Source organism: Chaetodon trifascialis, chromosome 4 (genome assembly GCF_039877785.1).
Source record: "Chaetodon trifascialis isolate fChaTrf1 chromosome 4, fChaTrf1.hap1, whole genome shotgun sequence".
Classification (NCBI taxonomy): domain Eukaryota; kingdom Metazoa; phylum Chordata; class Actinopteri; order Chaetodontiformes; family Chaetodontidae; genus Chaetodon; species Chaetodon trifascialis.
The window spans coordinates 14,742,136-14,767,392 of record NC_092059.1 but is presented as its reverse complement, the minus strand read 5'-3'; the positions used below and the strand labels follow the sequence as shown (position 1 = coordinate 14,767,392).

At 42.2% G+C, this 25,257-nt stretch overlaps 1 protein-coding gene across 1 annotated transcript in view; it reads right to left on the bottom strand.

The window, feature by feature from the left end:
- Positions 1-8,898: 8,898 nt before the first annotated feature.
- The window catches only part of psmd1 (proteasome 26S subunit, non-ATPase 1), a 37,916-nt gene continuing 21,557 nt past the window's right edge, over positions 8,899-25,257 (bottom strand). Inside the window, exons 18-25 of the mRNA XM_070960047.1 lie at positions 21,272-21,388; positions 20,032-20,134; positions 16,426-16,595; positions 14,231-14,323; positions 13,776-13,862; positions 11,850-12,011; positions 10,634-10,797; positions 8,899-9,104 (exon numbers count right to left, since the gene is read on the bottom strand). Coding sequence (XP_070816148.1) covers positions 10,651-10,797; positions 11,850-12,011; positions 13,776-13,862; positions 14,231-14,323; positions 16,426-16,595; positions 20,032-20,134; positions 21,272-21,388 — 879 coding nt within the window. The 3' untranslated portion in view covers positions 8,899-9,104; positions 10,634-10,650. The remainder of the gene's footprint in view (positions 9,105-10,633; positions 10,798-11,849; positions 12,012-13,775; positions 13,863-14,230; positions 14,324-16,425; positions 16,596-20,031; positions 20,135-21,271; positions 21,389-25,257) is intronic.

The window sequence follows — 25,257 nt, the reverse complement described above, 5'->3', positions numbered from 1 at the left end:
CCAGGAAGAACAAACAGAATTGGAAACATTAGTAGGAAATGATTTCTAAAACAGAACATCATCATCCTCAGGATAAAAGTAGGGAACACATGACTGCTCTTTACTTACAAAAAAACACTAATGAAAATAAAGGTCATGCTACATGAAGGTACACATATTCACAGTTATATGTTTGTTTATTAGCAGCATATCGGCTCTTTATTACTCATCATAAAGCACTTATTAATTCCTTATTTGAGGGGTTAGGGTTATTAAGGGTTAAGGTTGGGTTATTAGGATTGTGATTCATGCTCAACAACTTACTACCAATAAGCCGTAATCAGGGGGTTATTGATGGAAATCTCTCATTTATTGGTCTAGTAGTTGTAGAATGGTAGAATGGTAATGCGGAATAAAGAATAAATATGTGTTTTAGAATGACTAATAAAAAGCCAATTTCCAATTAATATTCATGCTAATAAGCAGCAAGTTGATGGTGAATATGTGTGGTTATTAACGTAAATTTGAGCATTGGGTCAAGAGTGTAAGATTGCACATGATAGTGATCTCAATATTAGCCAAAACAACCTAAACAAAGTTTTCTTAAATGGTTCATACAGCTGAAACAGTCTGAGGTCAAACTGACACTAATGAACAGGGAGAAGTAGAAAATGTGCACAGGACATTGAAAATATATCACCATGTTACTTTTATGTTTACCTGTTTTTCCCCATTAAATTAGAAAAAGTCATTCAATATGAAACAAACAGAAAAATTGTTAAACATTCATATTGACACTGAAGATAATAGGAGGGTAATAAGACATTAAGAAAAAAAGCTGTCTGTTATAGGTTTTCCACATTGTTCCCCCTCATTCAAATCTCCAACATCTATGAATATCCTAAATATGTTGGGCACAAGATGACTCCTACCTCACTGAAGAGTTTCCACATCACACATGTAAATTGCAGTGATTTAAGGTGAGCACAGGGAAAATTTTCACTTCAGCAGATGAATGTGAAAACAATCTCTGTGCATACATCCAGCTCAAACATCCAGGTGAAGGAATGATAAGAAAAACAATTTTTGAGCGTGGAAACAAGTGCATTTAGTGAAGATAACTAGTAAAAAACAATGGATAAAGAAATTTTAATGAATTCTCCTTCAAAAGTAGCAGATTTCTGTGAAAGTTGAAATAGATATTGGTTCCCTGTTTTTAAAGATGCTCCCTAAACTCTTACTGCTGTGACACTCTTGAGCAAAAAAAAAAAATTAAAATATTTTTTGTTCAGTCTCTCTCTGCTGCGCTGCTCTAACACACTATTTACTGCACTGACTTCCTGTAACTGTTATCATTTATCAGTGTGTGTTTCCCAGGTCAGATCCAGGCCTGGGTGGCTATTATTATTATTATTATTATTATTATACAGCAGATCACTTTGCTTCCTTCTTCACTGATAAGGTTTCGACCATCAGCAACCAGTTCTCTGAGCCTGACCAACTCAGTAGGATACCACCAGCTAACAAAGCCTCACTCTCCTCATTTTCCCATGTCACAGAGGAGCAAGTCTCCAACCTTCTGCTTGACTCTCCCCCACCACCTGTCCACTGGACCCCATACCCTCCAACCTCCTGCAGACCATCTCGCCCACACTTATCCCTGCTGTAACCCTCATGATCAACTCCTCACTTACAATGGGTGTGTTCCCCACTGCTTTTAAACAAGCCTGAGTAACCCCACTGCTAAAGAAACCTACTCTTGACCCAGCTCAGGTTGAAAATTACAAGCCAGTTTCACTCCTCTCTTTCCTTTCCAAGACTCTTGAGCGCACAGTCTTTAATCAGGTCTCTGAATTCCTTTCTGAGAACAACCTGCACGACCCCAGCCAATCCGGTTTCAAATGCAGACACTCTACGGAGACTGCGCTCTTATCTGTAGTGAAAAAACTATGATCAGCTCGGGCTACTGGGCAGTCCTCTGTTCTACTTTTGCTCGACCTATCGGCTGCCTTTGACATGGTTAACCACCAAATCCTCCTCTCCACACTCACTGAGCTTAGTTTCTCAGGATCTGCTCTCCGCTGGTTTGAGTCCTACCTCTCAGAAAGATCCTTTGCAGTATCTTGGAGGGGAGAAGTGTCCAAATCCCACTACTTGTCCACAGGGGTCCCACAAGTGTCAGTGTTTGGACCCCTTCTCTTCTCAATATACACCACTGCACTTGGTGCAGTCATCCACTCACATGGCCTCTTATACCATTGGATTGCCGATGATACCCAGGTCCTCCTTTCATTCCTGCCAAATGACCCGACGGTCTCGGCTCAGATATCGGCATGCCTCACCAATATCTCGCCATGGATGAAGGAACGACCCCTTCAGCTTAACCTGTCAAAGACTGAGCTTCTTGTCATCCCATCCGGTCCCTCTATACAACAACAGATCAGTATCCAGCTTGACTTGGGCCTGCTCATTCCCGCAAAATCTGCCAGAAACTTGGGTGCCTTTATTGATGACCAGTTAACTTTCAAAGAGCATGTGGCCTCTATTGCTCGGTGATGCCGATTCACCCTGTACAATATCAGGAAGATCAGACCCTATCTGTCTGAGCATGCAACACAACTCCTAGTACAAGCGCTGGTACTCTCACGCCTCGACTATTGCAATTCCTGACTGGCAGGGCTCCCAACATGCTCACTAAAACCTTTACAGATATACAGAATGTTATACAGAATTAGAATTATTATTAGTGTGTGTGTGTGTCCCGGGTCGCATCCAGGGTCAGATCTCAGGTCTGGTCCTGGGTTGGACCCGGGTAAGTCGGATCAAAGGTCAGATCCACATTAGTCTAGTTTCAGATGCTCTGTACTGACTTCTTGTAACTGTTATTATTATTAGTGTGTGTTTGACATGTGTGCAGACTCAGAGGCACAGACGGATGCACCTGATTTTCAAAATAAAACTTCTTTCAGACTCTGATGATCAATGAAATATTTTTTGTTCAGTCTCTCTGTGCAGCCTGGTACCGGTCCATGGCCCGGTGGTTGGGGACCGCTGACACAACCTGACTTGATGTATTCAAATTGCTTGTTTTGTCTGATCAAGACTCCAAAGCTCAAAAACATGTGGTTTTCTAATGAGGTTTCATACAACTCTCATCAGCCGTGGAATTCGAGCACAGAGCTTCAAGGCTTAAAGAAGGTAATTCCTCAATGAAGTGTTGGTCAGGGATTAAAAGCAGTGCTTAGACTTGCCACTTCTCCTGCTCAGCTGCTGCTGACCGTTGCCAGCGACGGCAAAGAGCATTATATAACTCTTCAGATTGTTTTGACATCAGCCACCCTATCTGGGTTTAGAGGGGCCAAGTGAACATCAACACAGTAAACTTAAGTCACTGGGTCAGGGCAGCATTTGGGTAAACAGAGCGCAGAGATGTGGAACATGCTGTGCTTCCTGAAGCTGCGCCTCAGATGGCTCAGTAACAGTGACATGGCATAACCACCTCATCTTTGTTAGTAAAACTGCTGAATCTAAACAATTCAAAAAGACACAATCAGTTTTTGTCATGAATTTTGTTAAACCTTTAGGACTCCTTTTTTTTTTTTTTTTCCTTTTTTTTTGTGTTTTTGTGTTGAAAATATCTGGTGATATGTTGTTATCAGACTCAGTTCAAACAAATATCAACAATGGTATGAGCCTCAAAAATCTAATTTTGAGAAGCTGGAAGCAGCGAATGTTTGGCATGAATATCCTCAACAGCACAGATTGTCTTTGAGTACCCTGAAAGTGCTCTATAAATAAAATGTAGTATTATATGCATATGACACCCTCTTATACCTCAGGATAAGGCAAAACCTTTCACTGGGAAAAAATTAATGATGGACATACATGCAGTAAATATATGTACTAGACTCACTGAGTAATAGACTAATCATTTCAGCACAAGGTTAGCATCCTGTGCAGGAGCAGTTACTTGGCTGGATGGAGGATAATCCAACAGCTCAATGACGATTTACACCTTTTTGGATGCATATGAGGGAGTGAGAGTTCACAAAAAGCAAACCTATGGCATATGAACACAGTCTAAAATGGAATAAGTAACAAAAAACACTGAATGTGTGCACAAAAGTCAGCTGGGATTATTATCACAAACTGTTCATATCAGCTCTCCTCCACGCTGCTTGAAAGTCTGCTGCTTCCTTGGAGGTCTTTATCTTGTCACCATCACAGAGAGAAGGATAATCTGAGGCCAAAATCCACAACATCCTAAGTTTGAACCTCCATCCAGAGGAGACAGAACAGCCTGTCCGGTCCAGAGCTCGATCATGGACCACAGGCGCATCACTCACTGGTCCTTGAGTCCAGCCAAAACCTCTCTGAGACCTCAACCCCGTCTGCAGGCCACACACTGGATGACCTGACCAGTGAGCTCTCCGGTGGGTCTGCTTGTTTGCTTTAACAGCACTGCTGACCCTCCATCCTTTCATCAACAGTCACAACCATTGCTGCATCCACAGACGGTGACTACATCCTCCATCTGCTCACACAAACCATCACTATTCTTCTCTTCCTCCTCCTCTCTTGATGTTTGCTTTGTTAGTTTATTGACAGACATTAGTTGCTGCTGGTTGGCAGCTTTTCTCCGTCGCCTCTCTGCAGCTTGGCTGGATTGCCTTGTACGGTGCTTCGCAGTTGTATTCATTAGGGAATTTGGAGCTGCAACCTTTCCTCACACTTCCTAAAAAGCACAAGTCCAACCTCAGAGGGTATGGCTGTGAAAGCAAAAGGTCACAGGTTCAATCCCTGCAAAGACCAACTCAAAACAAAACAATGACCTTCAGAGTCATTACTGTTTGTAATGACTCTGAATAAGAACACCAGCTAAATGCTTACAGCATGAATATGTGCTGGCCAACTTTCATTCTTTCAACAAACTGATGTGGTTTATACAGTACTATATGTAGGGAGCATCTGCTCAGAGTTCATTTCTAGGCCCCCTTAGAAATCACTAAAAAAACTGAGAAACTCATTATAACCTTATATTTTCTTATGTCTCAAAATCATCTGTATATAGTCGCAGTGTGAACAGGAACTGTTAGCATGTCATGCAGGATGACTTCTCATAGCGAAAATAGACCAAAACACAAGATAATAAGAGTCTGCAGCCATGTTAGTGGCTCTGTGAGGCTGTGGTGCTTTGTAATATTCTCACAGTGACTGATGTTTGTGTGTGTACTTGTATTTGGTACATAGTGGGGGACCAGTTTTTAACCAACAGAGCAGGGACATTTTTGGAAAATTAGGATATTTTGGGCAGGACATTTGTCCACTCAACTTCAAAAGGCTGCTTGAAGTGTAAGACTTGGTTTTCAGGTTTAAATTAGAATTAGGTTTCGGGTTATCACAAGGTACAAAATGTGTGTGTGAGTATGTGTGTAAATTCAAAGCAGAGCTGAGGCTGATGGGCATGTCAATTGTTTTTGCAGCTATTTGCTCATGAGTCTAAGTGACTACAATTCATCCTGTTTGAACCACATTTCATGACAATCCAATAGTTGTTTGTTGCACTGGAAACAAAAGGGTCAATCTGCTGGTGGCGCCAGAGGAAAAGAATTGCATTGCATTCATTTAGCTGATGCTTCTGTCCAAAGCAATGAGTGCTTTCATCCCCGCGCTATCTGATACAAGAGATATGAGGACAGTGTCAACTCCATCACAGAAAAATGTGAGAGTCTGAATGTTTGAACAGTCTCAAGTATGAGACATGGATATGTACAGAGGCAGATTTTCCACAAACAGACACAACATCCCACCCGTGCTTCACCGGGATGTACGGGAAGAGAAGGCTGAAGCAGACCTCATCTCCTCCTGGCTGGAAACGACCATGGAAACAAGGAGATGTGGAGCAGAGAGAGGGGGGTGGGGGTGGGGGTGGGGGTGGAGGTTGCAGTGCGACTAAACATTCCCTCCTGTCAGGACTACATGATGTTACCGGGTCTCCAGGAATGTGATCCTGTCAGAGAAAGTTCATCCCTCAGCTGTGGACTCAACAGCCTCTATATTTAGGATCAGACGGAGGTGCGCATCAGTCAAACAGCAGGCGGTGCTTCCTTCACCTCACTGGATCACACGCTGTGCGATAACGATGATGGATTTGGTTGTTCAGGTCAAAGTCACACAGACCACAGAGGAGTGCGTTCCTCTGCATCACTGCTTTGTTCCCGGACATGAGGAAAGATTCGGAAAGGCTGCGGAGTCGATAAAGATGTTCAACAGTCCTCCATGACCAAGCATCTGGGAATGTGAAGGGAGGACTTGATTAGACTAAATGTCTAGCCAAAATGTACATACGCTGGTTCACTGATGGGAGCGGACGTGTAGCAAATCATCTCTGACGACCACTTACTTCACGGCTAAGGCGTTTTTCCACCAGTCTTACGCATTAGAGAATCAAATGAGCGGCATTCCAACATATTTCAAGCAGAAAACAACTGCCTGTGTTATAATTTGTTGAACACTTCCCAAAACCGCTTTTCCACAAGAAGCTTCATTTACCAAATATAATCACGCTTCGGCTGGGAAACTAGCCACTTGAAGACAATAAACTTCTTGATCTTGGGCTGAAGACCAAAAGCCACAAGAAAAAACAAAAATCTTCTGTCTTTTGATTCAAATTTAAAAGGTGGATCGTTGGATTCACACTGGTTTATCTGGTTTCTATTAAACAAAATAAAAAAGGATGTTGGAATGACGAGGTCACACAACAGGAGCGAAATAAGAACTTTGAGAGAAGTTTCAGAGTGTGAGGAAATAACTGAATGACAGGAAAAAGAGAGAAAAAGATATCCTGATGAGTCCAGCTGGGGAGCCCAGTCTAATGAAGACATTCGCTGAAATTTCACAGGCAATCAGTCGCACAGAGCAGTTTTATGATTAGAGCTTTAAAAGACATCTAATGGTTCATGGTTTCTGGGCTAAAATTAGTTTGCACTGTGCTGGATTCACATGTTCCAGGCCAGTAAACATCTGCTTTCTGCTAATTCAGCTAGGTACATGGTAAAAGTGAACATTTTGTTTGGTGCATTTTTTTGATCATTTCTTCAGGGTATAGGCTACACAGTTAAACATCAGCTCTCAAAAACAAGAAAAACGCAATAAAATGGGTAAAAATATTACTTAAAATTCGAAAAATTATCTGCCAACAGATTTTTAAAGCTAAAATATCTAGTCTTTAAGAACTCACATATAATGAGTGTATTCTCGTTAAGTGAAGAAGTTAAAATGTTTTAAATGTGAAATTCTGACTTGGACAAAGCAGTTTTGTACTTCTGCATCAAACAGCCTTACAGTATACTTCTGGTAATTCTAGTTTTAAACATTAAATTCTCAGAACCAATAATAAAATCTCAGTAATAAATCACATTTTATTAAGCCCAAAAAGCTTGAACTAAAATGAAATGCTCTGACATAAAAACTATATATTTAGGTTTAATACAAGATATTTAGCTTTCACTTCATGCCAAACAAACTAACATCATTTTGTTCAGACCTTCCTGATATTTATTGTTACTATGTGGTAATAATACTGACTCCTGACTTTTAGTCCCGAGTATCAATCAAGCTTCAAAAACTCCTACAGTTCCCGTAATGCAACTTGTAAGCATCTTTTCATTTGGCCTCTCTGCATCTGAAATGAAGGCATTAAACAGCTGTTTCACACACTGTGCAGCGCTCCTCATAACAAGTAAACTGACCTTGATGAGTAAAATGGCTGGAGTGTCCCTTTAAAGCAGGATCACAGGATGAGGCACAAAAAAACCACAGTCCATGTTCTGGTCTGCATTTCACTGCATGAGGCTTCAGCAGATGGAGTCGGTGGATATCTTCCATTGAAGCCTCTGCTGCAGCTCAGCAACTAAACACAAAGCGGGAGAGAGTCCAAGTGCAAAGAGGACATTTCATTCTGAAGTGACTCAAACTGGAAGACGTCCACTTGATTTGACTAATGCAGACTGCTGAAGCCTCGTATTAGCTGACAGGAGGAACAATGATGACAACGAACAAAGACGGCTTTAATGCACATGTGGGCATCTAGTTTTAAGCCGTGAACCTGTTCTTGAACCACCAAACTGGACTCAGTCAAAACACCAACTCTTACACGCTTGACATGTGAACTATGATGCAGCTGATGACTACAGCTACTGTTTGGCACTTTTCCAGATGTGCCAAACATCCTCCTACGCCTGCATGGTGAGGTTTATTTATTTATTTATTTATTTATTTAATGATGGAAGGCTTTTACTGCTCACTAATTGCTCAGTGTTTAAAAAGTTGATGGCTTCACTGGCTTTTTGCACCCGGCAAGTTTTAAACTCAAACGGAGCCAAAGCAAGCGCTGAAGAAAATAGTCCACAGCCAGTTCAGCTCAATTAAAACTTATCTAAAGTTATTCTGAAGTGTTAATGATTTGTGATTATAAAAAGGCCACAAACATGCTTTGAGTCCGCTGAAATAAATGTTTGTGCAGTTCTGCTTCTAAGAATAGGAAGGCTCGGATAACTGTCGCTGAGTTAATCTGAAGCAGAAGTTAACAAGAAAGCTTGAAATGTATCAGAGTTAAAGTTTTCCCCTCTGTCCTGCTCAGTTGGATTACACATATTTGAGCATCACTTATGAGGAGATTTTTATGGTTTTCTTGACACATGACCTTCAAGACACCCTGAAAGTTATTTCCACTCCTTCCTGCTGCCACGCAAAGTTGTTCAGTATTTATACAGTAGAGTCAGCTCGCTGTACTGAGACAGACTGCTGCTGCTGCTGAGAGCAGAAAATGTAAACCAGTCTGAATGTATGGGATTAGAGAAATTCCCTCGATGCACGCCTGGTAAGATATCCACTCAAATAAACACACACACACTCTCTGGCCTCCAATATACATAATTTTTATTGTACGGACAGAAAATTATACAATTTGAGAATGTAAAACATTCCCTGTCTGGCAAATGAGGAGCCAGAGCAGGAAAGAAACGTGTAAAAGAGGAAGTGAAGCGGGGAGGTGGATGGATAGATGGATGCACAGAGGGAGGAGACGCTGGAGCGACATGCTGCGATCGCACTTCTCCCGATGCCTGAAGAGAGAGAGAAAAAAAAAACAGGTGATTTACTTAATGTGAATAATCCAAACCCGCCCAGAAGGAAGTACACAAACTTTAGGAAATATCAAGCAAAAATCTGATAACTGAGGATGAATGAATTCATTCAAGCCATGTGTTGCCGCAAAACAAGAACAACTGGTTGACAAAAGACGTCTTAACTTCTCTCAGGTGGGAAAGCTCAGGTGAAACTAAGTACATCAACGCTGGCTCGCAAAACCAGGACCAAAAACTAAATGGCATCTAGCTGTTAGCCGTTATCAATGTTATTAATTACACTTGTGCATTTCTTGCTGTGACATGTTGAGATGTCTGCTGTGAGAAGAGTCAAAAAACACACCAAAACAGTCCTGACAAGAGCTCCTATCAGGTAGATGTGTGTCGGTGGAGCATGGCTATTTAGAGGCTTAAGCACCAGAAAACATGAACACGATTCTTTTCTGGGCATCAAACCTGTGACCTTCCACAAAGACTTGGCCGCCGTGCTGACCGCTGGCTGGCTCAGTCCTGAAGTCAGCCTGACAATGATCTCTGCAGTGTTTAATCTGTCACACAGCACTCGAACCTCATAAAGGGATGACATAGTGTGCACAGAGGCCCTAATTTGGTCATTGACACCTCATCGGTCTCATCACACGCAACAGCGAGCTCCAACATGGGAGAGGAGCTGCAGCCAATCCAACACAAACACAACAGGCAGCCAGGAATCATTAAGCATCCAGTTTCACTGACAAGTCAGTGTGATGGTTTGCCCTCTGGCGTTTTGGAGATGGCAGCAGTGTTTACATTCCTCAGTACTGCCGACGGGTGAAACTGCGTTCGGCTTGGAAACAACAGCACAGAGCTGCATTGTGTGTTATCGCATTGTGTTGCTTCCAGTGAAAACGGTCTGGCAGCTATGCAGGGGGGGTGGGGGGTGGGGGATCAGGGACACAGCAGAGGAGCCTGATCTGTACTTTCACACAAGGTGTGTCTCCTTTGACATATTCACTGGAAGTATTACATCAATACCAGTAACATAATACTAACAGAAGGAAACACAACTGTCATCTTGCTGCGCCCTTGTTTCCTAAAATGGTTTAACGATTTTCCAACTGGTGCCATCGATTGCTTTTCTTGATCAACCAACACCTGACTATTGTGTAACGGTAGTGGACAGAAACAAGCATTATTTTTGCATTTTCTTTTGCAGATTGTGTCAAAATTCAGTTAAAATTTGAGAAACATTTGGAAGGAATCCCAGCTACCATGAGCAGGCAGGTAATGCTACCGGTCCAATGGTTTGATCTGCTAGCTGTGAAATGAATGGTGCTGCGGCCTCTGTGTAGTTTCAACTTCTCTCAAAGACCTACTAGAAGACAGTTCTAGACAGTTTCAGAGCAGACATGTTTCCTGTGCCAAAAACCGCAGAAGCACGACCAGCATGGTGAGCATCAGCCGACGCTTCAGGTTTGCTTCCGTTCTGAATGAAAAACAAAGCTCAGGAACGATTTCTATCAGCGTACCTTTGCTGTGAGCTTTTCTACTCGTCGATGTACTCGAAGGGCTCGGGGGGCTCGGGCTCCTGCTCTTCCTCCTCGATCTTGGGGCCGTGAGCGGAGACGGGCTCCACCAGCTCCTCCTCCTCCTCGCTGGTGTCCTTCATGATGATGATCCCGCCGGTGTGGAGCTGGTGACAGACAGGAAAACTCCGGCTGAGTGCGAACACTTGCTGATATACTACAGACGTTTATGTTTTAAGTATCCTTGCTCAAAGTCGTCAGAACGAGCTGCACTGGATTTGTTTAGAGCAGCAGCACTTTTCACTCTTCACTGCTGTCAAGGAGCTTGATGCTCATGTAATAAACTGAACTCAGCAGGGAACTGTAATGACCAAGCAGAAAGCAGGCAATGCAGCACACTAAAATGTTAAGAGAGGAACTTAAGCTAAGCTAAGACAAACAAGAAAAGTAATGATCCACAATAGTTCAATGCGATATAACGGTACAACCATAAATCACAAGTGGACAAAAGAATAGGACTTGTGAGAGTTAATTTATTCAAAAGTAAAGGTCTTAAACAAACCTAAAAAGTGCTGTTTAAATAATCACAGGACTCTTCATATTAACATGAGTTGATCCACATAATATAACGTTCAATAAAGCTCCCGACACTGACCAGAAGTCTGTAAAAGCTCCTCACTTCCTAAACCGTCTTTGAAGGTAAAAACAAACCCTTAAAAGGAAAGCAGCATTGCAAATCTTGAGACGAGCAAAGACACCATTTTGGCACTCGAAACAAGAAGTCATAGGATGTAATACTGGAGGCTTAGCTTGCTAGACACAAAATCAAACAGTTCCTCCTCTTTACAGGACCGGGGTGAGCGCTCATTGGGCCACTGCACGCCGTCCTGCCATTTACTGCGGAAACCTGTCAACGTTTACAGCAGGGCCGCAGTCGTCTGGTTTATGGGCCGGAGGAGAGGACACTCTCTGGACTGGGAGATATTCAACAGAGGCCAAAATCAACTAACAGACTGGATGCCCATTTGAACGATTTATAACGATGGCAAAACTCCTCTCTGAGCCACTTTTCATTGTTGCGTGTCTTTTAACGCCTTATTTAGAAGTGTCGTTATCGGGTACGCTCACATTCTCGAGCACTGACTTCGTTCTGTTGCATCATGTTCTGTCTCTTCTGGCAACCTCGGTCAAACATGTCTGTGATTGAATTCTGACGTACCGGTTTGAAGGGCTGGTAGCGGCAGGTCTCGGGCATGGTGAGGACTTTGAGCTGGGCCGGCATCACTCTGGCCGGGTTCTCCAGGAGCTGGAAGTTCGGCTCTGCCTCCTTCTTCTTCTCCTTCTCCTCATCCTTCTTCTCCTTCTCACCCTCCTGGACCTCCTGTGAAAGAGAACAGCATTTTCCACATTAAGACTACTGTGATTACTTGTCTTCATGTACTCTGTGTATTTGTTTTATCTGTATTGTTACTGTCCCCGTTGAAGTATCAGTATATATAGTATATATAAATTCAATTTGGATGTATGCTTTTTTTTCTTCTTAAAAGAAGAAACTACTGATCATCCACAGTTCTGATAAGTTTAAACCCACCACAATCAGAATCTATTTTTCTAGCATAACATTATCTGACAGCCTGGAGGAGTTATGAGAAGTAAATCCAGCTTTTCCTTCTTTCTGTTGTGATTCAGTCCTTTCCTGCTCAGGTGGCCTTGATGGCCAGTGAATTGTTGGGCTATCAGGTGGACCCTGGAAACCCATAAAAGACAATGAAGGACAGAAGGTGCCAAGGAAACTGGCAATGGGAAAAAAAAAAAAAGGGTTTGTATTTCAAGACTGAAGTACGTCATCTCCTGCAGATGATCTGAGCCGGCCTTTTCTCCTCTGACTAATAGGATAATAGGAGGTGGGATATAGGAGCCTTTTATCATCTTCAGCAGCAGCATCATCATCATCAGCAGCAGTCTGTTTGTCAGTCACTAGTTTTATTTGAATATTCTTACGCTCAGCCATGTGCGCATTAAATGTTAAGTATGCCCTAAAATCAAATGAAAACAGCATTTTAAGGCTGCAACAAACAATGATTTTCATTATCGATTTATATGTCATTTGTTTTCTCTATAATATGTCAGATCATACAAAAAAATTACCCATAAAAATTTCTTCTTCTTTGTTTTATTCAACAGCTCAAACCCCAAAGATACTCAATTAATTTTAAAGTACATGAAGTAACGCAGCAAATCTTCACAGTTCAGTTGCAGGAAACAGGGAATGTGTGTGATCTTTATTTGAAATGTGACTTTACATAACAGCTCTATGGTTTTATCAAACTGTACATAACGTACATTGTAATAATCAATATGCCGTTTACTTCACTGCCATTTCTATTTCCATCTGCGTTGATGTATTCAGTGTAGAAATAAAAAGATGAAGACCACAGAGAAGCTTTTAAGGCAAAACAGACGAGCTAAATGCAAACGAAGTGGTCAAAACCAGAGCCACCTCTATAAACCTGTCCAGAAAATGACAACCCCCTTCAACTGCCTCCTTCGTAAGTGAAGCCAAATAAAATCAAAAGCCTGAGATGTGAGCGGGCTGGACATTTCCAAGCTCGTCTCTCAGCACCAGAGCTGAGATGTAGCATGGCAGCGTTAATGCCCAGAGAAAATCCCAGTGAAAGCTATACTGGCTCTGGACCGACGGTCTGTCTGTGGACACTGGGTGAGGGTGAATGAACATGTTAAGACAGACTTTGAGAAAAGAAATAAAGGTAGGTGGTGTGTGTACCCTGTATAACTGGGTCCATGGATCTGCCACACACAAGCTGCAGCTGCAGTCTACAAATGTTCTGTTAGGTAGATAAGGTATAATGCACTGAAGAGTATACACCTGGATATTTTATGGCATCTCTCTACTTTCAAAGCAGTCTGAGAGTCCAACTAAGTAATAAATTCTTGAATACTTAACTTTCAAATAGCAAGGATCACAAATTCTCAATAAATTCTCAAGTTCTCAATAAATACACTAAATAAAATCGTCAGTGTATTTATGTTCTCGTGAGTCCAGAATATAAATGGAAGCAGTGAGAACAAACGAGGTAATAAAACATTTATTAGTAATTTACGAGGCCTGTGCATTTCTACTCACCACTTCCATCTTCTCCTCCTCCTTTTCTTTCTTTTCCTTCTCCTTCTTCTTGGCTTTGGCTGTGATGGAGAGAACGGCAGTGGATACCTGCCATGCAGAGACACAGAGCAGAGATGTTTCCACAATGTAAGACAAAACCGTAGACACTCAGACCTTCTACAAACACGGCCTAAAATCTACAAAACTAGTCAACCACAAGATAAATGCTGCTCGGTCTTCTCATTACATTCTTCAAGAGCATCTAGGATTGTGAAAGGAAGCGACTGAGAAAAATAGGCCAGAGATGCTGAAATAATAAATATGATGGGCAAGAGAATGATAAGACTGACACGGAGGGTTCAGTATTATTCACAAATCAATATGAGGCGAGGTCAGCTTCCCTCAACTAATAATTTCAGAATAAAGAAAGCAAAACAAGCCGATCTGTTGTGGCGCCTCAGTTCCTCGGTTCTCACCTTCTCTTTCTCTTTCTCTTTGGGAACCTCCAGAGCTGGCGGGTAGGCGAAGGTGGAGGGCTTGCAGTTGGAACGGTACTGCACCTTAGGCATCTGAAGACAAAGACAGAAGAAGAAGACAGCCATGATCAGTCAGATCCACTTTAGAGGCAGTGGACCTCCAACATCAAGTCAAACAAAATCAGCTGATATCACTTTGTTGGTCACTGATTTTTTTATGTTGCCATGCTAACGTTAGCATTTAGCTCACAGCACACATTCGCTGTGCCCACATACAGCCTCTTGGTCTTATGTGAATTAAAATCAATCTGCTATCTGTTATTCACGTGTTTCAGGTTTTCTCGCTGACCTCATTTTTGAAGGGTATCCTTAACCATGACAGACCTGATGATCAGTGCTGTTTAGGGAACAATCATGAGAATTGACCTCTAGGGCTGTTTAATGGTGACTAAATGGAGCATGAGGTGAGACTGTCTTGTAAACTGCTTCCACTACTGGGGCAGGGCTTCAACTCTCCATTCCAGGAGGCCAGATTCAGACTGAACAGTGAACTTAGGTGAAATGGTGAAATGGGAATTGAGGATAAGCACAAGGTAAACACTGTCAGACAGCTGGTCTGTGCTTTGTGAGAGAAAATGTCACATCAACACCTTCTCTAAAATCTGGCAGCTTCCTGTCTTCTCAAATGTCATACTTTGACATCCATTTGCTGATTTCAACTAACCAGTTTCAAGTTTCAGTTACCATTCATTATTTCTCACTAAAGCAGTGTTTGTATCCCTGTGCCCTAAAATGTGCTTGGTGTATTTCTTTCCTTATAAAACATTAACAAAGGTTTTAAAAGTACTTTAAACCCTGCTTTGTTAATTTACTCGTACACTTCTTCTTCCCCATCTTTGCCTGTGCACTTTTTGCGGCAAGACCAGCATCTGTAGATCGCTGGAATAGTTTGAAAAAAATTACAGGGCTGTGCATTGTGTCCACTGCATGAACACATGCACGTACACTCTCGTGCACCAGACAAACAAAACGGGGAGGCACTCACAGAAAAACAGCTCCAAAGCTACTGGAGGACAAAAGCTCCACAGGGAACCTTTAATATGCTGCTACTGTAAAGGACACTTCCTGGAGACACTGTTTAGCCAGGTCAGTTAGGTTTTAAAGTTAAAGGTACATTTAACTGGTTAAACAAACGAAGGAGCACTTATTACACCACCCTCCTTCACCTACTCGCTGCAGGCTTAACCTTATGTAGAAATGGAAAAAGTGCTCGGTCAACTGTACCTAGAAGAACAGAAAAGATGTCCAACCAGAGCAGCAATAAGTGCCTTCTGTTTAGTGTGAGATTTCAAAATGTTCTGAATCTAAATGACTAAAGCAACTCTATGGTTCAACAGAGCAACACAAGAAGTGACCGGGGCAGAGAGAGAAGCAGCGACGCAGTGAAGGGACTTCTTTTGTGGTATATTCAAAGATAACGTATAAGTTTATTACTAAAAAAGAACAACTGGGCGATGATGAGCATGTTTGCTGTCCAATGATGAGAGATGAAATCTGTGAAGACTTGTGCTCTGTAGTTAAACAGGTGCTGATGGCAGGGCGCAGCACAAAGACTGTTAAGCCCTGCTGTCCACCCCCCCCCCCTTCCTTTGGCTCTCTATCCCTGGTGTATTACTTGGGGGCTTTGCACTAAGTATATTCTCAGGTGCCTTGTACTGCTTGGGATGCGGGTGTCCCTGGCGTCAGGTGTTGCTGACTCGGGTAGGAATGTGAAGATAATGCCGATCTAATGTCTATTTAAGACCCTGATATGTCACACTGATCTCTTGGCATCGGTGTGCGAGTGGCAGCAGGCCAGAATCGGTTGTTAGCAAAGGAAGAAGTTAAACATTTTTTATACCAAATGTGGTGCCAAATACAAATTGAGCAGTCAGACTTTTTCCCTCAGTCACTTGTATTTTAACATCAACACAGCAAAGTTTAAAAAATCCAAATCTGCATTATATTATAATCACTGCCATGTGGATTGTCCGGCATATAGGTGCTCTATATGCCGGACAATCCACTTTGGTGTTAATAAAAAGTAATGCATCATGTAATGGTCTGCTTTCCTCTTACATGTCAAATGGTTGAATATGCAAACACACACATTCCTTCTGACACACCAATCACAGCAAATCTAGCCACTTCAGTACCTTGAGGTCCTTGTTGAGGCCGATTATAGCAGTTGGTGTGAAGGCCAATGATAGGAAGTGGGAGAGGGGGAACCAGAACCAGAACTGGGTGAAGACCAGCAGGCCAACCATCGATGGCATGTGAGTGTGACCCGTCCTGGACTGCAGAGAGATGGTCACATTACGTCCACCTGGACAACGGAGGGCAGAGGACGTGGAGAGGGTTTCAGTATTATGACACATCAGTTAAAATCAAATATCATGAAAAATCACTCTTAATATGACAACAGGAAGATTGGTCATGGTACATTCAAAGTGAACATAAAGCAAATAGCTACCTTACATTACTTTCGATACTACAAGTGGAGGCATACAGCTCTTACTCCCGAAAAGTTTTGACGTGATATGCAATTGTCACCACCAGGTCCTAACACTGTCTACACATGAAGGCATGTTCAGAGCCTAAAGCACGGAGCAGTTGTTTCAAGAAAAACAAACTAATCAATTGCATTTAACTTTATGAGACAAGGTGTTTTGTTTACAAGTAGCTACAGAGGCAGTTATCTGTTAGCTTAAATTATAGACAAAATATCCTTATATCATGTTTCAGCTTTCCAGAGAGACCAATGAAAGAGATCCTTGCAACGTTTACGAGTCGAGTACAGTGGAACAAACTCACCATACACCCAATGACCCTGGTGCTTTTTCCACAGTGCTGAAGCCTTACTAACAGTTCCAGTCTGGATTTAGCATATTGGTAAGCTAGACCAAACCAATCTCAAAATCAATTACACAATTTGTTGGCAGTCAGTTTACAGAAGCTCAAATACAATTTTAATATACTGCACTGCTCTTAACTCTTTGGCGTGACAAGCTTGTTGCTGCACTCGACATGCACCATAATCTTTGTGGTTTATAGACAGTCCTGAGCAACCACAAACAACAAAAGTGCAAACTCAGACGCCAGCTATTCTTTGAACAATAAAAAGGAAACTTTTTAAAGTCATACTGATCACTGACTGTGAAACAAACACATTTCAACTTGGCACGAGAACTGTGAGATGAAGGAGTGGGAGGTTAATGAGGGTACAGACCAGGATGGTCACCACCCTGAGAGGGTTGTCTTTTTGGCTTCAACTTGTCTGATCTGTTGATCCCAGACAAGGATTTATATCACAGGGACAAAATGGTGAGCAAGTGAAACCCAGGAATGCATTGTCTGCTGCATCCTGTATTGAAATCTAAAAACTTCATTCATTATCATTAGATGTCAGCTACACAGGAGATTAATAATTCATCTAAAAAAAGCCTTTCTCAGCTGCTTTGAAGTAGTTTTTGAAGGGGTTTAATCTATTTCTATCTGGACTTTATGTTCCATGGTATGAGGATTTCTGTACTCCACAGGTACCACTGAGGTTGAGGGTTGACACAGTGGCCACTCATGGTGAAAATGTGCACTCTACCAAATAAAATCTTTAGTTTGTGTGTGGAGACAGCGACAAAGAAGGTGATGAAGAGCGGTCAACGGTGCTCCTGGGAGCAGTACCAAAGAGTGACAGACCTTTCTTGGCCTTTCAGGGAAAACAGTAGGGAGGGGAGGAAGAGACGATAGGAGGCAACCAGGATCCATCTGTCATTTCTATTGGGATGAAGAGAAAAACTTCTCTTTACAAAAGGTAGGTTACTAAGGAGTAGCCCTCGCAACTAAAATTCCTCACACAATACCAGCAGAAATCATCCGCTTTTGTTTTTCTTTGCGCTCGCTTTTTTCTGAGGTCATGGACGTGATTTAGTAACGGCGCCTTATCTTGACATCTCAAACAGTGTTGACACCATTCCAGTCCCACAGATTGAAAGTTGGCCAGAATGAGTCACAAGGCCTCATCACTGCACCACAACTGGCTTCTTAAGAGTCTCTTAAAAACTTGAGAAGAGGTTGAGAGCACTTGACTAGCGCTGCTGTTTTTGCCAACTCTTAGTTTGGTGGGCCAATTTTCATTCCAAGGAGTTGGTGAGGGAGGCACAGGGAGAGGAGCGATCCCTCAAAGGTATTACATGACAATATCAACAAGCAACCTGGCTGCTGCGTCGCTTTGAAAAGATGAAACAACAGAATCCAGGCGATGCATTTTTCCTTACATGCATGAGAAGGAAACCACTAGTTAAAGCTAATTAAAGGACTGTATCAATTAGTGAGGTAAAGAGTGAGAGAGAGAGAGAGAGAGAGAGAGAGAGAGAGAGAGAGAGAGAGAGAGATTTCCTGACTGACATTTCCTGCGTAATGAACACCAGTGATCATGAAACTGAGCTCTAATAGCTTCCGCCCATCAAATTAAACACAATTACCTTTGCACCTCAAAAAACACCTGACCCTCTAGGAGAACCGGGATACTAAAACATTCACACTGCGTGAGCTTAAACATGTCTGACATTTAAACTGGAGTGCTGTTTTTCCTGCTCGAATGTGTGTAAATGGCGAGCTACACACTGAACTGTAGTGAAAACATGGGTTAAGTTCTGAGAGCTGGAGTTTGGCGTGAAGCGCGAAGTGGGAGAGTGGGGTGAGTGTCTGCTGTATGAAAAATGACACCGGTGGTCAGGGTTTGTCTGGATGGTCTCATGCAGGGTCATCTTGGCATGTTTACTAAGTTTATTACGGTTAATGTGCCTGATTTGATATATGATTGAGGTCCTGTCCGTCATCAAGATGGCTAATCTGCTCAGAACAAAACAACCATCAAATAGTGCTGCAGGAGGGGGCAGTGAGTCAAAAGGCAAGTTCATGATGGATGAAAGACAGGTATGAGTCACAGCATCTCAACAACACATGTAGCACGTATCCTTTGAGGTAACGATGCAAATACTCGAGATAGGCTTCACTTTGTCTAAGTTGCAACACCTGATCGTGTATTTAGACAGCAGTGTGTAAACAGAGCTGGTTTCTTTCTGGCTTAGCACACAGGCTTTTATGTTAGTGCAAGAAAGGGGGGTTCTGCTCCTGCCTGCATTGAGGGTTTGTGTATACATATGAATATGGGTGTGTCCCTCCGTGTGCGAGTGTGTAGCTCTCCAAGTGATGATGTGCAGCACTCCTGGACCTCACACACACCAACACCTGCTACATACTTGTGTCCACAAACACCCGCGCAGACACACAAACACAGAGACTATCGGACAAACAGCAATCACCAGGGGGAGACCAAGAGGCCATATGGCTGAGAGCAGGGCAGCGCTGAGGCGGGAACGCCAAGCGCTAATGCACCTTAGCATGATCTGTTCCAGAGACACAGTGCACGGGTGGTCAGCCTACGAGGGTTACTCTGTGTTTGCTTGAGCGTAATTAAGGCACACACACACACACAAAACCACAAACCCACATTACAGTTTGAGCAGTTCACTTGTTTTACAGCATAATTAAGAATGTGGGTCTTTTCGCATCCTTGGGAGGTGAAGGGACACAGGTAGGCGGGACCACATTCTGGCTTGATCTCTAACTTCGTGACGGATAAACCCATTGCCTAGTGACTACATCAAGCTGGTGCCTTTCCAGTTAAGACTATATTGCCAACTAACAGCCACTATAATAAGGCAATGTTTTGTCTTGTGCATTTTTGTTTGGACACTAACCTGCATCGAGGATTCCCTGGGCCAGGATGGCACCGAACTTGGCCATGACATCATCGTGTTTGTCGTTGATCACCTTCGCATAAAGCTGCCTGAACTGGTTCACCTAAAATAGTGAGGGGGAGAAAATATGTTAGTGCAGAACACATAATTGCTTATGTGACACCAAAGGTCAGCCTCTTATTTCCATTATGATACTTTAGATCAATGATGGGTTCCTGTCTTTACATTTGAGAATAAGAGGAACTGGAATTTATTTTCTCTCTGCAATAGGTTTTTTTGAAATGCAATTAAAGACTAAGAATCCTCTCAGACTTTGAAACACTGCAGAGGCTGCAGGGTTGCATTTTATTTCGTCAAGTCTGTGCCTCCTTGCTTTCCAAATTATGGGGGAGGTATGCATTCAAATGTGGCTGTCGCAGGCTGCAATGCAATTTTTCATACTTGCACTCTGTCAGCACAATATTCATAACAAAGCCACATCAGCACTGCCACATCCACGGTGATGGTGTAGTGCCTGTGGGAGCCCCAGCACTCATAGCATATGTCTTGGCAGAGTGAAACTTTGAGTAAACACTGTGCTGGGTAGTTATCTGCCAATTTGGTCCAAATTACCTCCCTACAACCTGAGAGGCCTGAGACCTCTATCTACAACTGTGAAGCAGAGCTAGAAATTAGAAAGACTTTGAAATAATCAGTCAAGGATGTAACACCTCCTGACATTGCCTCTTGCACAATCCTGCATACCAGCTTGAGCTTTAAGGACCGTTGCTGTGCATATGAGGAGTCTTTGAAAATGTATCTGGTAAATCTTAATATCTGCTGTGAGGCGCTGCCTGGACTGGGGACGCTCCAGTCTTCCATGACACAGATTTCTTTCCCTGTGTCATAACAGTTCTGATGCTTTCTGCTTTTGGTCAAGTGCTTCCCTTTTCTTTCCCCTCGACCTTTACTCGGCAAAAACCTCTGGTCTCAGTGGGATTAAGAACAATTTTAAGAGTCACTGAGGCGTGTTGTTATTTCACAGATAACCAACAGACCACCCAGATGAAAAACAGAGCCGTGTTTCTTTGTGCTCCTTTCATTTTTTTCACATTCCAAAGGTCTGCTCGACCTATAAAAGAAATATCGACAAAAACTTTGATCGAGGCTGTTATGGCTGGCTATAAAACAATTTCATTAATGATAGGTGAGAAGCGATCAAACAAGTCTTAAAAGATGGCCCAAAACATTTGGCACTTACCTTGGGACAGGTGACCTCGGTCTGCTGGATCATAATAAGGGCAGAGGCAATGAGGGCGCCCTGCCTCACATAATTTACAGGATCGTTGGTCATGGGCTCCAGCAGATTGATAGCCTCCTGCAGAGGGAAAGGCAGAACAGAAAACTTGGCCACACTGCTTACAATTAAGTGCACTTTCAGTAAACAGTTATTTACAAACTGTGCAACCCTTACAGAGCTTGTAAATAATCATCTTCTGCTCTATACACCTCCAAATTAGGTAGCAATAAATGGCAGATCATATTAAAATGAACTTGCGGGATGGAAAAAGTTGCTCTCTGATGTACAAAAAAACAATTCAATCAAATTACTTTTCCATGCAAGTATTTCAAGGACCAGGACCAGCTTCCTTGAAGTGGATAAAGAATAAATATTGATCTTTCAGGACTGTCAGAGTGCTCTCTGCAGAGTTTAGTTTGCATCTTTGATGAAAATTAGGACCAAAAACATTGCTAGAAGGAGAGCTATGCACTTGGCACATGTTTTCAGGTTCCAAGACAAATGAGGCAATTCTACATTTGTCAAAATGTCTCTGAGCGGGTGTACACGAATTTACTTTCTAATTTACTAAAAAGGTTAAGCCTGCAATTATTCTAGATCTTTGAAGGTGCTGCACGGGAAACCATGCTGTTTCAAAAAAGGAACTCTTGAAGGTAAAGATAAGGCAAATATAAAACAGTAAATGGAGCATCAGTTGTTTGGAGTATTGCCCAAAAAAGACAGTGTAGGAAATGGCACCTAGAGCTGTCTTCTCTAGTTTTGTCTGAAGCCTAGAGTCTCTCTGGGCAAAGTCCTTCGCAGTAAGCTACTGAACTAGTTGTCAGGCTAAAAATCATCATTTGTGTGCTCAACCTGGCAGAGTGGTTACCACAATTTAAATTCAGAGTGATGAATGTCCTGTGTAATCCCCACATTACAAAAGGTGAAAAGGAGATTTCATGACTATTTGTTTCTGTCCCTCACAAACACACTGAGGAGGACATAAAAAGGATTTTGGTGTGAAGCAGGCGGCCAGGCTAAAGTGTTAAATAAAAGTAACTGATGGACTGGCTGCACTACATTTTTAGCACACATTTGCAAGATTATTTGTTTAGAATAGCTTTACTCTCCACACACATTTAATATTTTGCCACTCCCAACGGAGAAGATCAGTGCAACAGAGGCACTTTTGCTGGCTTAAATAGAGGAAAGGGGATTATCAAGAGAGGCAAACAGACCACACAAATTAACAACATTAGTGTCATCCGTATCTGGTTGCCCGGGACAACTGAGTAACAGTGACAACAAGCCCTGCCTCCTTCAGTCTCCATCCATGAGAGTGAAAAAATGAGGGAGGACCACCTCTTTCCTTTTTTCCTGCACTTTCCTCTGTTCTCAGCTGAGCAGTAATGGCTGTAACTCACACCACCAGAATTGGAGGGAGGCGTCAGCTCCGCCGAGCAAAGAGAAACAAACTGGGATGATGACAGTGGAGGTAAAATAAACCATGTTTCATCAGTGCTCTCCGCTCAGCTGGCTGAGACAGCAGTGCACCAGGATGATAAGTCAAGAGCGTAAAGCCAACACCGGTCGACCACATCCTGTTCCTGATAGGTTGTCGGGCAATTTAATTGAGGGTATTTAGTGTCAGGCCCAATCAGCAGAGCAGGTCGACACATAATGTGGTTGCTGAGGATCCTCTTAATCCATGTACAGTGGTGGACTGTTTCCTTCAGGCTTGTGCCACAGCGTGAGTCAAACTTTAAATTAGATTTAATTCAGCACCGCTAAAAACTGGCTAGGAGCTTGTGCAAATAAATTGAACCGTGCAGAACACACTTTAGCACGACATCATTTCCATTTTCATACATATTTATAAAACGGTATTATAAGACAGTGTTCTGAAAAGCTGAAATGGTTCTTGTGAGTCTATTTGGAGCTTAACATTATGTTTGTACACATATTTCTTTTCCAGTACAAACTGGCTCTAAACACTGAACTGTGACACAAAATGAACTATGACAAAAAGGTCAAAACAGCTTTTCTGCGCAGTTTTTTCTTTAAGGTATAAAAGAAATCAGGAACACTGGTCCAGTAAAAATATCCAAAGCTGAAGGTGTATAACTGATGGCGAAGGAATGAGCTCCCTCTATATAGGTGACCCACTTCTCTTGCCACAACATCATTACTCTCACTAAGGACCTACTGTCCTTGAGGTTTTATTCTGGAAAAACTCAGCAGTGGAGCTTTGGAGCTTATCAGCTCTGTATCGTGCCTCGAGCTGATCTGGTCCAAAACATTCATTTTGGTGCTTCCAGGTTCAGGATGCAATGAGCCATGACTCTGCTCGGGCTGTGCCACCTGAGACTTATCAGCCCACATAGTTTGACTACACAGGATCTGGCAGAACCCCTGATTTCTGTCTTCTTCACTCTCCTTTTCAGACTTCAATGAAGGCAAACACACTGACAGGGTAGAGCCTGGTGACTGTGTGCTAAATTGGACAATTTTATCAGCAAATATCCCAAGAACGTTCCACGAATTATGAGCTCCTCAGTGCTGACCCTGCGCAAAGATTAAAGAAAATGTCAATAGATTACGTAAAAGATTAAGTAAAATGTCTATTTACTTAACTCTATATTTCAATCACTATATAAATAAGATTGATGGTTGAGGCACACTGTGTCGTGATTCAAAAATTGCCTTGAGGCAGTTGAGGTTCAGAAGAAGTCTTGTCAATCTTTCATCTCGGGATAAAAAGAGCTTGTCTTTTATGCAACAGTATTACACCCATTTCATAACTTAATTCTGCCGTAACATTTGTTCTAGTGGCATTGTTACATCTGATGAGGAAAAAAATGAAAATCTTTTCTCAGCTTCTTCTGCAGGGGCTACAGAACATGAGTCTGTACTCCCTCATCTAAGATGAGCCTCACAAATGAGCCATCAATTGACTTTTAGGAAAAACCTTTGTGTAACACATAAAGTCGTTGCACCAGTGACACATGTGTGACCCCAAGAAAAGGACAGCACAGAGGATAAATGAGGACAACAGGACCAATTCTGCCTCTGTGGTTTAAAAACATGCTATCTAAGCTCTTCTTGAACACACTTCACAACGAATATTAATTCCAGTAAGCAAGCCAAGCTGGAGTGCGACATCTCATTAAATAATCTTGGAACTATGCAAACTGGCAAAAAAAGGTACAAACCTATTTCTGTGGTAATTTAATGTAAGGTTTGGTCCATATGGTTCCCCCTTGTTTATGGTATGTTTAATGGGAGCACACATAGCAAATTCTCAAATATAAATGCCAGGTCTTTATTCACCTCAACTGAAGAAAGAACCACAGCTTTATTTTGATTATTGTTATAGCTTCCTCCCCTTTTGATATATCAGTTAAGCTGCTGCTGATCAATGTCATTGCTGTACAAAAGGCCTGTTCAGAAATCCTACGCTGGTAGGCTTTTATTTTCAAACACTGATGACTTTCATTAACAGCAGCTCAACACCATCAGACCAGACTACCAATAACTCAGGACACACTGCATTTGTTTCCAAATTTCCGTGTAGAAAAAAATCAACACCACTTTGGAAACCAGAGAAAAGAAATAAGCATATTCACTGACGAGGTAAAGTGAAATTGCCATCATTTCATTTGGAGTAATAACATAATTATACTAAACTCTCGCTGTGGTTGGTGTTGGGATAGGAGGATGAGTAGAAGAAAACACAAGGACAAAAAGTGCGAGTTCATTAATTCATTTAGTCTACAACAGAGACTTGGAAGTAGATAGAAATGGTGCCAGCCTGAGTGAATCGCCAGAGAGGCTTCATTTTCCTGTGAGATCATACGTGGTGGCAGAAAAAAATTGCATAATGAAATTGAGGCTTCTAGGGAACCAATCTAAACTCAGATGGTGTCATTATTCCATAAGCATTAGACTGTGCAAACAACATTTACTTC